This window comes from Salvia miltiorrhiza, chromosome 4 (assembly GCF_028751815.1).
Source record: "Salvia miltiorrhiza cultivar Shanhuang (shh) chromosome 4, IMPLAD_Smil_shh, whole genome shotgun sequence".
Lineage (NCBI taxonomy): Eukaryota > Viridiplantae > Streptophyta > Magnoliopsida > Lamiales > Lamiaceae > Salvia > Salvia miltiorrhiza.
In genome coordinates, this window is record NC_080390.1 from 19,401,691 (window position 1) to 19,414,536 (window position 12,846).

Below are 12,846 nucleotides of genomic sequence, written 5' to 3' on the forward strand. Positions count from 1 at the left end.
CCTTCCGACCCTCAGCTTCCTTGTACACTTGGTCGAATTCGTTTGTCATTTCGTCAACATTGTCATCTTCCTTTTTCTCCTCTTCTTCATCCCTGCATTCCTCATTGCGCTGACCCCCATTGACTTTATTCTCAAGCCGAGCCAACGATCGTTGGATGCCCTTAAGGCATGCCAACCGCTGTTGGATTCCCTTAAGGCATTCCAACTGCTCTTGCATGACCTCCTTCATCTTCAATATAAAAAAAATGACAGGATAATATTAATTTAACAAACGGATGTTGCTGTAATTTATAAACGTCGATACTTACAGATTCACAACAACATCTCCCATGAACTGCCTCCTCTTGAGCTTTCTGCTGCCTCCTAGAGCTTCTTCTTTGTGGCTGAACCGATTGCTCACGCTCTTCCTCTTCATCTTCATCGACATTAATCACACGACGCCTCTTCTTCTTGGCTGGACTTATCGGTTCATCATCGTCGTCATCAATGACCTGCGGTTGACGGAGCTGTCGTTTTAGCTTCGTGCAAATAAAATAATCCTGTGCCCACAACTAGACTAGCTAGCGGTAAGTCCAGAGTCGAATCCACAGGGAACTGAGCAGTAATTTCTCCTGTAAAGGGTGTCACTAAAAAAAGTTTTATTTTCTGCAGTGTTCTGACCAAAACGTGGTTATGGGCAGAACGGGTATCCAATCTAAACTGAAATAACAAAGTAGATAAATCAAATAACAAAACAATTCTGACTTGGGTTTGAATCACTAAACATGAATTGACACTCGATCATTGGTGCAAAGATTAATCACTATATTCACATACCAGTGGTTATAGGCATAAGAATTGTTGTACCCCTATTGTCACTCGTCACGCACACAACAAACCCCTGCCCAATCTATCCTTTCAGTTTATGATTCCTTAGAAGGGTCAGCTAATGGAAATCAACTACCCCGGACAACATCCACGCTCTCTGCGATGGCCTATCGCTAGTTGTGCTTTGCCCAGAATGCTTTAAGAACTAGATAGACCCACTTGACTCTTACGCCGATATTTCACAGCAGTCACGGCTCCAACACCAGTTGTACTATTTTGGAGGTCGATGGCAACTTGCCTTTTACCCAAAGTATTACTTGTGACCAAAACTCCCTAGTTAACTAGTGATCAATTAATTAACCAAGTTATTTAAGTCTTTTTGGAATCAAACCTAGTGTATCGGGAATATGTTCATATAGTTATTATGCTCAAATTAGACCTCTCGAGTTTATTCATTCATGCTTAGATCATCTTACCCCAAATCAGATTATAAACTTAGCCAACCATAACGTAAATAACACAAGCAAAAGATATAAAAGAAAACATAACTGGAATTGAAATGACTTAAATGAAAATGAAAGTACCTACGGCCGAAAGTGCCGTGCAAAACATAAAATGGTAAAGTACTAGGAAATTGCCCACAGCCTGGGCTAACTCTGACTCTCAAATAATGTACAACTAGACGGAAAAATCAACACCCTTTGGCTTGTGAGGCTCTTCGGGTATTTATAGGGGTCATTAGGGTTTGAAGGCCCAGCCCATGACTTGCGGCCGGATCCATGCAAGCATGGAGATGCGTATCCTTTTTCAGACCTAATCTTCATGAAGATATATTTCCTTTTGGATAAGGCTGTGATTTGGCCTTATCGGTCTCTTTTGGATAGCTACCACCTTCCGCCTTTCTTGGACTCCCACTTGCACTTCTTCCTCGCTCGTCTATTGCACCTCTGTCTTCTCTTTCTTTCCTTCTTTCTCTCGCCTGCCAGCTCTCATGCGGTACTTATGGACATAAGGGAAAATCCTGCTTCCACAATCCCTTTGCTTCTGGCGCATACCTCTTTCACGAGAGGTGGCAGCGCTTCCGACCCCTGGAATGTTCTGAGGATTCTTCTGCTCAGCTGACTTGGCTGCTCTGGCATCCAGATGAATGACTTCCCCGCTGGCTTCCAGAGGAATCGTCTCCGCTCTGGCATCCAGAGGAATCGCTTCCCCGCTGGCTTCCAGAGTAATCGTCTCCGCTCTGGCATCCAGAGGAATCGCTTCCCCGCTGGCTTCCAGAGGAATCGTCTCCGCTCTGGCATCCAGAGGAATCGCTTCCCCGCTGGCTTCCAGAGGAATCGTCTCCGCTCTGGCTTTTGTGACTCCTCTGGCCCTTTGATTCCTCTGGTAAAGCTGACTCCGCTGGCGCTTCTCTACTCTGGCCCTTTGAATCCTCTGATACTCCATTTCTCTGGCACTTTGGCTTCTTCCCCGCAAGTTGGTTCCTGCCATTGAACTATGCCCTCCCAGGCGACCAAACCACACAAACACACGGAAAAAGACTCGATCTAGACTTAAAACAAACACAAAAACAGAGCACAAACCTGGGCTCATCACACGCACACACTTTAAACACGATTGTCCTCAAGCGTGCATGCATGAATTTGCCCAGGAAACAGACACGAACGAAAAAGACACTCAAAACATAAAAAAAACGAAAACACACAGCATGCTAAAACTCTCTCAGTCCAACAGTAAAATGAAGATCAAAAGAAACAACAAGTAGCTGGATCAAACAATCAAAACTGCCATCATTTGAGTCAAGATCGGGTTGTGGGCATAAGGATGTTCCTTCCATTCCACTCTTTCTCTCAAGTGGTTAGGCTCGTGTTTACACTCCGGACATCTTGATTGGGTTCTGACCATAAGCTTGCCTATCTTCTAATATCTTCCCCTTTAGTCAAAGTCCTAGGTGCATCTCATTAGGTCTTTCATGGGTTGTAATGTGGCTTAAGGCATAAGGTGAGGATTTTTGGTACGAGGCTAAGGTCATACTGAACTTCATTCTGGGCATCTGACTTCCCAAATTCTTTTGATCCTTGCCTATTCTTACGGGCCTAAGCACATTCTTCCCTTTATTCTTCCTCTCTTTTTTTTCTTTTTCTCTTTCCTTTTCCTTTTATTTCTTTTTCTCTTTCTGGACTTTTCTCTGTTTTGGGATTTAGATTTCCCATTTTGCATTTTCTTTGCACTAGTCCTGCCCATAGGATCCATTACACCATTCTCCCTTTCTTTTTGTTTTGCCCTTAAGTTCAGTTTTGACCGGGATGGCTCAAATTTAGGCAAAATTATAAGTGAATTCAAAAGAATTATTAAGCTCAAAATGGTTGCAAGTGATAGATGTAGGGTTGGTCAGTTTGGCTTAGTGGGCTTAAAGAAATAAAAATGCCTAAATCATTCAATACACCTAAACTGTGTACACAGGGTTCGATCAAGAATCAAGGCAAGTTCTAGCATTCCCCTTAATCAAGATATCAAAATTCACACAATGAAAGAAAGAATTGTTTTGGCATAAAGTAACAATTTAAAAGCTCATATCCTCACAAGGTATGCCCAATTCCCTATCCATCGTCCTCAACTACATACGGCATAGAGTTTGCTTAATCTTACTCACAAAATTGCACTTTCAAATCATCACAACTGAGTAACCTCGATTGTACAGCATGCTTGACACAAACTTTAAAACATAAAAAGATACCAGGTCTTCCCTCCCATTCACACACTTTGCCTTAAGGCAAAGGGTGTGAGAACAAGGATTACCTGGTAAAACCACAACAGACGTCTTGGCCCCCCACACACACACACTTTGCCTTGAGCAAAGTGGGTGTGTAGAAGGGGTCAAGGAAAACACAAACTAAAAACAAACTAAACATGCAAACAACAGAAGCACAGACTCAAACGAACTAACAGAACACAAACACAAAGACACAATAAAACAAAACAAACTAAAAACTAACATCCTAGGGAGGGTATAATTCAAGGAGCAGGTGCAGGCGGATACCTGAACCCTTGATGCTTGAAGAAGGCTAGAAGGGCCTTCTGGGTTGCTGCCAGTGCTTTTTGGGTCTCCACTATCATGGATTCAATCCTGTCCAGCTGACTCCCCTCATCCTCTGACTCTGATTCCTCAATCTTTTCCTTCCCTTTTCCAACAGCGGGGCTTTGGCCTTCGGCTGCTGAACATTCCCTCTCATCAGGATTCATAAATTTTGGCACACCCCAATCCATTCTGACATCTTTCATGCGGATCAGAGCTTCGATGTTTAGCTTCTCTGGCTCAACTTTGGTGTTTCCCTCTTCGATCTCAATTTCATTCACCTTGGCAAAAGCGGTGGTGAATTGAATGCAGGAAAGCCTCTGATTTGGCTTGCTGATTATGGAATCGATGTGCTCAATCAGAAAGGCCCCAAAATTTAGCCTCACCCCGCTGTGCATAGCCCACATGATGTAGAGATCCTTCTTGGACATAGCATTTCCGCTGTCGAGCTTGCCGAAGAGGGAGTACGAGAGAATGCGATGGCAAACCCTCAGGGCTGAATCGCGAATCCTGTGCCCCTTAACCTTCTGAGTTCTGAACCGGCCTCCATCTCCTATTTCTGCCCACATTTTATCCCATTCCTGTGCAGTGAATGTGGGGATTCCTCTCTTCGCCTCTTTGTAGTCCTTCTTCTGCAGATCCTTAAGCCTAATCATCCCAAGATTTTGGTTGAGCTCATTCACGGACATGTCTCTGATCTCCCCATTCGTGGAGAAACTCATGCCCAAAGGACCACAGGCTTGGTTGATGTCCACCTGCACTGATTCAAATACTTCTCTCACCACCTCCTCGTAAGCGTGCCCTGGCCAATCCAAGAATGCCTTCCATCCGATGTTGTTGAAATACTCCTTTACCTTGTCCACTATGCCCAGGGGTTTTAGTGCGTCCATATCCGGAATCTTGGGCACAACAATCCCTCTCTCCGCCATCTTCTTGCTCCTTGGTGTAGATGCCGATTCTTCCTTTATCATTCGGATTGGGTTTGGGTCTAACACCTTCTTTCTCCTTTTTGCCGGAGTTTCTTCTTGCTCCTTGCCGGAATCTCCCTGTTCTTCGCTCTCTGCAGCCGAACCAGATGGTTCGTTTCCTTCAGTGGATGATTCTTTGGCTGGCGTGGCCGATTTCTCGGCTGTCGGCTTCTTCCTCTTCTGGACAGCTGTGATGCGCCTTTTCTTGGACGGCTCTCCCTTGCTTTCCTTCGCCTTGTCCGGTGTCGCTTTGCTCTCTCCTTCAACTACATGCTGGTCTCCGTCGCCGAGAGTAGGGACGTCGATTTCCGCCGTGAGTTGCTCGATTGCATGTTCGTCTACCGACGAGGGGCTCTCGGTTAGCGCTGGGGTTTTGGATGAGGGAGTAGGTGTGGTTTCCATCGGAAATGGTTCTTTATATGGTGTTTTCTTCAGTGCTTTTGGTTTTGACGGTGAGGGGTTTTCTCCGGTAAGGTCGATTTCTGTTCCGTCGGGTATTCCTCTAAGTTTGTTTTTGGGTCTGGTGGATACCATGGTGGCTGATGGTGGTTTTGGTATTCGAATGGTCGGGAAGGTGGTGGTGATTATGGGAAGTTGGCTAGTTAGGGGAATGACGTCGTGGTAGGGGTTTTTAGGGTTTTTTGGGGGATGTAAAGGGCTGACAACTGTCACTTGATGTGACGTGCGTCTGGTGGTTTCAGCCGCGTTCTGCCCGAGAGCCCCCTTTTGCCCTGGAATCATTGCTTCTTCCATCGACTGTCCTTTTGCCCATAACTCCTTCCCTGTTTCTGTAAGACAACTTCATACTTCCGCGAAGGCGGGAAACTAAAACTCGCCCACAGCTGTGGGCATAACCGGGTTCCTAGGCAAACAAAAAACGAAAAACGAAACAAACTAAAAGTAAAGAATAAAACTAAACGGAAATACCAGGTTACCTCCTGGCCAGTGCCCTATTTATCATCCTGGGCATGACGTGGTACCTTCCAACTAATCCGAGGTGCTTGTGGCTGGGTCGAGATCCACTTCTTCCCCAGCGTCGGGCTTATGCCCAAAATAGGCTTTCAACCTTTGTCCATTCACTTTGAACACTTTCCCAGATTTCGGGTTCCCAATCTCCACGGCTCCGTTTAGGAATTGGGCCTTCACCACGAATGGGCCGGTCCACTTGGTACTAAGCTTCCCTTGTGCAAACTTGAACCGTGTCTGGTACAGCAGGACCTCTTGCCCATGGCTGAATTGCTTGCTGGTGATCAAGGCATCATGGCTCTTTTTCATTCTTTCTTTGTAGAGAACAGCATTGTCGTATGCCTCCCTCCTGATTTCTTCGAGCTCTTGGATCTCTAACTTCCTTGCCTGCGCTGCGTTGTCCCAGTCATAGTTTACTTTGTTCACTGCCCAGAACGCCTTGTGCTCCAATTCCACCGGTAAATAACACCTCTTGCCATACACCATTCGATATGGTGACATCCCAAATGGAGTTTTGTATGCAGTCCGATATGCCCATAAGGCATCTTCCAGCTTGAGACTCCAGTCCTTCCCTGTTGGGCCAACGGTCTTTCGCAAAATCGTTTTGACTATGCGATTTGAAAGCTCGGCCTGTCCATTGGCTTGTGGGTGATAGGCTGTCGAAACTCGATGTTGGACTCCATACTTTTTGCACAAGTTTTCGACCGAGAAATTGCAAAAATGAGATCCTTGGTCGCTGATGATTGCTCTGGGTACACCAAACCTGCAAAAAATGTTAGTCTTCAAGAAATTTACCACTACCTTTGAATCATTCGTCGGTGATGCTTTTGCCTCCACCCACTTGGAGACATAATCCACCAAAAGTAGGATGTACAAATTTCCTCTCGAGCTGGGAAGAGGTCCCATGAAATCCATTCCCCAAATGTCAAAGATCTCTACGGGCATAATGGGCATCATGGGCATTTCATTCCTCCTGGTTATGTTCCCTTCTCGCTGACATTGTGGGCAATTCTTGCAGATGGTATAGCTGTCCTTAAAGATTGTTGGCCAATAAAAACCACACTCCAGAACCTTAGCTGCAGTCCTCTTATGCCCAAAGTGTCCCCCACACTCCTTCGAATGGCAGAATTCTAGGATGCTTCCTTGCTCCTCTTGTGGAATACATCTATGAAGCATTTGATCTCCGCATTGTTTCCACATGTATGGTTCGTCCCATATGTATTCTCTGCTATCTTTGGCCAGTTTCTTCCTCTGGGCATAAGTATACCCAGAGCAGAGATAATTGCTCAAATCAGCGTACCACGGATCTTCTCTTCTTCCCTGGGCATAGAACAATTGTTCATCCGGGAACGTCTCCTTGATTGGTTCCCCTTCTTCCTTCCTCACGATCCTACTGAGGTGATCAGCCACTTGGTTATGTGCTCCAGCTTTGTCCTTTATCTCCACGTCGAACTCTTGTAGTAGCAGAACCCATCGAATCAGCCTGGGTTTAGATTCCTTCTTGGCCAGAAGGTACTTCAGAGCCGCATGATCAGTGTAGACTGTGGTCTTTCCTCCAAGCAGGTAAGATCTGAATTTTTCAAAGGCGAACACCACTGCCAACATCTCCTTCTCTGTCGTGGAATAATTTACTTGAGCTCCATTCAGTGTCTTCGAGGCATAATAGATGACGTGACTCTCCTTTCCCCGCTTCTGCCCAAGCACTGCCCCTATGGCATATCCACTGGCGTCGCACATAACCTCAAAAGGCATTCCCCAGTCAGGGGGCTGTATTATGGGTGCGGAGATTAGATTGTTCTTCAAGATCTGGAACGCCTCCTTGCAATCCTCATCAAAATTCCACTCCACTTCGTTTTGTAGCAGCCTTGTCATCGGTTGGGCAATCTTTGCAAAGTCCTTCACGAACCTTCTGTAGAATCCAGCATGCCCGAGAAATCCTCGTAGCTGTTTAATGTTAGTTGGATATGGTAGCTTGGCAATGATTTCAATTTTTGCTTTGTCCACCTCTATTCCTCTGCCTGATATTACATGTCCGAGCACAATTCCTTCTCTGACCATGAAGTGGCACTTCTCATAGTTCAACACCAAGCTCTTGTCAACGCACCTTTGCAGCACCTTCTCCAGATTTGCTAAGCATGAGTCGAAGGTTTGCCCATACACCGTGAAATCATCCATGAAGACTTCGATGCATTTCTCAAGGAGATCCGAGAATATGCTCATCATGCATCTTTGGAATGTGCCTGGGGCGTTGCAAAGCCCAAAAGGCATCCTCCGGTAGGCAAACGTCCCAAAAGGGCAAGTGAACGTCGTTTTGCCTTGGCCCTCTTCTGCGACCCAAATCTGCATGTAGCCTGAGTATCCATCTAGAAAGCAAAAATACTGATTCCCCGCAAGTCTTTCCAGCATCTCATCGATGAAGGGCAAGGGAAAGTGATCCTTCCTCGTCTTCTGGTTGAGCTTGCGGTAATCAATACACACCCTCTAGCCGGTTTGCAACCTTGTAGCAATCAATTCTCGGAATTCATTCTCCACCACTTGTATGCCCGACTTCTTGGGTACAACGTGTACTGGGCTTACCCACCTGCTATCGGATACTGGGTATATTATGCCCAAATCCAATAACTTGAGTATTTCTTTCATCACTACTTCCTTCATAGCTGGATTCAGTTTCCTCTGGGGATCTCTGACTGGAATTGCATCTTCTTCTAACAATATGTGGTGCATGCATACGGTGGGGCTTATTCCCTTTATATCGGCTAGAGTCCATCCAATTGCTTCCTAGTATTTCCCCAAAGTCATCTTGACTCTGTTCTCGTTTTCAAATGTCAACTCTGAGTTGATGATCACGGGCAAAGTGTCATCCTCGCCCAAGAAGATATACTTGAGGTGTTTGGGCAGAGACTTCAGCTCTAGCTTGGGTGCCCTTTGGATCGAAGGTACCAGTCGGTCTTCCTCCTTCAAGGTTGGGATTTTCAGTGCCTCAGTGTAGTTGACTTCTGTGCTCCACGTATTTAGTTCCTTCACCGCTTCCTGCAAATGCTCCTCTTGCAAGTCTTCCTCTGTTATGGCATTTTGGATTATTATGTCATATGGCTCCTTGAATGCTGCTCTAGGCAAAACCTCATCAACAACTTTCTCGATCATGTCGACACTTCTCACCATCTCTGTATCAGCTGGATGCTTCATGGCATTGTATATGTCGAAGGTCACCGTTTCCCCTTCAAACTGACATGTTAGCTTCCCCGTATCTCAATCTATGCGAGTCCTGGCAGTCTTTAGAAATGGTCTGCCCAAAAGCATTACATGATCTCGTGCTTTTGACTTCCCCATGTCGAGAATGTAAAAATCCGTTGGAAAGATGAGTTCCTCCACATTGACCAGCATGTCTTCCAATATCCCCTCTGGGTAGACACTTGATCGATCTGCCAGTTGGATTACCACTCGGGTGGGCTTCAGCGGTCCTATCTCCAGGTCCTGGTACATGGATAAGGGCATAACGTTGATGGATGCCCCCAAATCGAGCATCGCTTTCTCCACTTTCATTGTTCCTATCACACAAGGAATGTAGAACATCCCAGGATCTCCACACTTTATCGGCATATCTCTTTGTAAGACCGCGGATACAGATTCTCCCACTTGAAATTTCGCATCATCAGTGTATTTGACTTTCCTAGTGCAGAGTTCTTTGAGAAATTTCGCACATCTGGGCATAGAGCGTAATGCGACCAAAAGGGGCATATTGACTTCCACCTTCTTGAAGATTTTGACCAGCTCGGTTAATTCTTCTTTTTCTTGTTCCTTGGCTGCTCTGCCTGGGAAAGGGAGTATGGGCTCGGTCTGGTTTGCTTTCTCTTTTCCTTTCCCTATCGCCTTCCGCTTTGCGTCTTTCTCTCTGGCCAATTCTTCCTCATCTGCTGATCCCATTCCGACTTGCTCGTTAATCTCTGATTCTTCTCGTTTTTTCTCTGTCACCACTTCGGGTAGTTCCTTTCCTCCTCTGAGCGTCATGGCATTCACCTTCTTCACCTCCACTTGGGACGGAAGTGTCCCTTGTTTGCTTTCAAGTCTGGCAACTGCTTGGGCAAGATGTGATAGTTGGGAGTTCACATTCTGCATTCCTCCTCTTGTCTCCATTATGAATTTTTCGGTCTCACTTTGGAACTTCACTTGTTGCTGAGCCATTTGATGCACTAGCTCTGATAAGGAGGATCCCCTTGCCTGTTGAGGTTGTTGCGAGTATTGTGGTGGGTTACTCGTTTGCCCTTGGTTTGGCCCCAAATAGTGGTTGTTGCCGTACCTAAGGTTCTCATGCTGCCTCCATCCTTGATTGTTATACTGCTGTCTGTAGGGCTCAAAAGGTTTCTGGTTCTACCCTCCATTGTTTCCTCCTGGCTGTTGCCCAATGGCATTAAGCTCTTCATCTTCGAAAAGTTGTGGACATTCATCGGTTGCATGTGAAGTTGCCATGCAGAGTTGGCATGCCCTCACAGGCTTCCGAATGTTGGGAATTCCCTGATTGGATGCTCCTTGGTTCGTCATAAACTTCTCGAACATGTTGCACATCTTATCCAACTTTTCGTCTTGGGCAGAGGTGGCTGGCGTCAGAGGGTTCCTGACTATAGTTCCTTCCTCATCTCTCGACTCCTCTGCCATGTCGGCTATTAGCTTGAAAGCCTCCGCTGCGGATTTGTTTAAGATCGATTCTCCACATGCAGCGTGTAACCATTGCCTATCTTGCCTTCGGAGTCCTCCCACGAAATACCTAATAAGATCATGATCCGGTATTTAGTGTTGTGGGCATTTGGCCAGCATCTGCTTGAACCTTCCCCAGTACTCATATAGAAATTCTGCTGATCCCATCTTTATATTGCTTATTCGAGTCCTCAGATTCTGGATCCGGGCAGCTGGAAAGTATCGCTCCAAAAACTTGCTTTGTAGCTCCTGCCATGTTCGGATACTTCCTTCGGGTAAATCATACAACCACTCCCTCGCTCCTTCTAACAGAGAGAACGGAAAAGTGAGGAGTCGGATGTATTCACCAAGTGCTTGGCTAGCGGTGCGCACCGTTCCACATGCCATCTCAAAATCTTGTAAATGCCTTCGAGGGTCCTCTCCGGGCATATCACTGTATTTGGGTAGGATCTGGATAAGAGTATGCTTCAGCTCCCAATTTCCAGTGATCTCCGGCAGTACTATGGCTGAGGGCCGGAGGTTCAGGTTGCTTGGAAACATCATGTCTCGAAGAGTTTTGTTGGCGTTATCATTCTGCCCTTCTGGATTTTCTGCCATCTCTCTCTCCGCTGCTCTCTGTCTCTCTGCTTCTAACTGTCTCTCTCTGGCTTGTGCCTCTTGTTCTGCCCTGCGTCTAGCAGCGTTGTTCTCTCGAGCAATTCTTTCGATATCCTCGTGGAACAAAAGATCTTCGTTACCTGCACTCCTGGTACGACGCATGCACAAACGTGAAGGTAAAAGTCACAAAAAAAATCACAAAAGAGATTACTAGCGCTCTCAGCTCCCCGGCAACGGCGCCAATTTGACGGAGCTGTCGTTTTAGCTTCGTGCAAATAAAATAATCCTGTGCCCACAACTAGACTAGCTAGCGGTAAGTCCAGAGTCGAATCCATAGGGAACTGAGCAGTAATTTCTCCTGTAAAGGGTGTCACTAAAAAAAGTTTTGTTTTCTGCAGTGTTCTGACCAAAACGTGGTTATGGGCAGAACGGGTATCCAATCTAAACTGAAATAACAAAGTAGATAAATCAAATAACAAAACAATTCTGAGTTGGGTTTGAATCACTAACAATGAATTGACACTCGATCATTGGTGCAAAGATTAATCACTATATTCACATACCAGTGGTTATAGGCATAAGAATTGTTGTGCCCCTATTGTCACTCGTCACGCACACAACAAACCCCTGCCCAATCTATCCTTTCAGTTTATGATTCCTTAGAAGGGTCAGCTAATGGAAATCAACTACCCCGGACAACATCCACGCTCTCTGCGATGGCCTATCGCTAGTTGTGCTTTGCCCAGAATGCTTTAAGAACTAGATAGACCCACTTGACTCTTACGCCGATATTTCACAGCAGTCACGGCTCCAACACCAGTTGTACTATTTTGGAGGTCGATGGCAACTCGCCTTTTACCCAAAGTATTACTTGTGACCAAAACTCCCTAGTTAACTAGTGATCAATTAATTAACCAAGTTATTTAAGTCTTTTTGGAATCAAACCTAGTGTATCGGGAATATGTTCATATAGTTATTATGCCCAAATTAGACCTCTCGAGTTTATTCATTCATGCTTAGATCATCTTACCCCAAATCAGAATATAAACTTAGCCAACCATAACGTAAATAACACAAGCAAAAGATATTAAAGAAAACATAACTGGAATTGAAATGACTTAAATGAAAATGAAAGTACCTACGGCCGAAAGTGCCGTGCAAAACATAAAATGGTAAAGTACTAGGAAATTGCCCACAGCCTGGGCTAACTCTGACTCTCAAATAATGTACAACTAGACGGAAAAATCAGCACCCTTTGGCTTGTGAGGCTCTTCGGGTATTTATAGGGGTCATTAGGGTTTGAAGGCCCAGCCCATGACTTGCGGCCGGATCCATGCAAGCATGGAGATGCGTATCCTTTTTCAGACCTAATCTTCATGAAGATATATTTCCTTTTGGATAAGGCTGTGATTTGGCCTTATCGGTCTCTTTTGGATAGCTACCACCTTCCGCCTTTCTCGGACTCCCACTTGCACTTCTTCCTCGCTCGTCTGTTGCACCTCTGTCTTCTCTTTCCTTCCTTCTTTCTCTCGCCTGCCAGCTCTCGTGCGGTACTTATGGACATAAGGGAAAATCCTGCTTCCACAATCCCTTTGCTTCTGGCGCATACCTCTTTCACGAGAGGTGGCAACGCTTCCGACCCCTGGAATGTTCTGAGGATTCTTCTGCTCAGCTGACTTGGCTGCTCTGGCGTCCAGATGAATGACTTCCCCGCTGGCTTCCAGAGGAATCGTCTCCGCT

General features: G+C 45.8%; 1 protein-coding gene across 1 annotated transcript; it reads right to left on the reverse strand.

The window, feature by feature from the left end:
* Positions 1 to 9,066: 9,066 nt before the first annotated feature.
* On the reverse strand, positions 9,067 to 9,999 carry LOC131023112 (uncharacterized). The gene has a single exon (XM_057952656.1). It carries the CDS (start codon positions 9,997 to 9,999, stop codon positions 9,067 to 9,069), a length of 933 nt encoding a protein of 310 aa, XP_057808639.1.
* Between the last annotated feature and the right edge of the window lie 2,847 nt (positions 10,000 to 12,846).

Bases quoted from the DNA above. Each gene is read 5' to 3' on its own strand.
- LOC131023112 (XM_057952656.1), bottom strand. From the start codon at position 9,999: ATGGCTCAGCAACAAGTGAAGTTCCAAAGTGAGACCGAAAAATTCATA.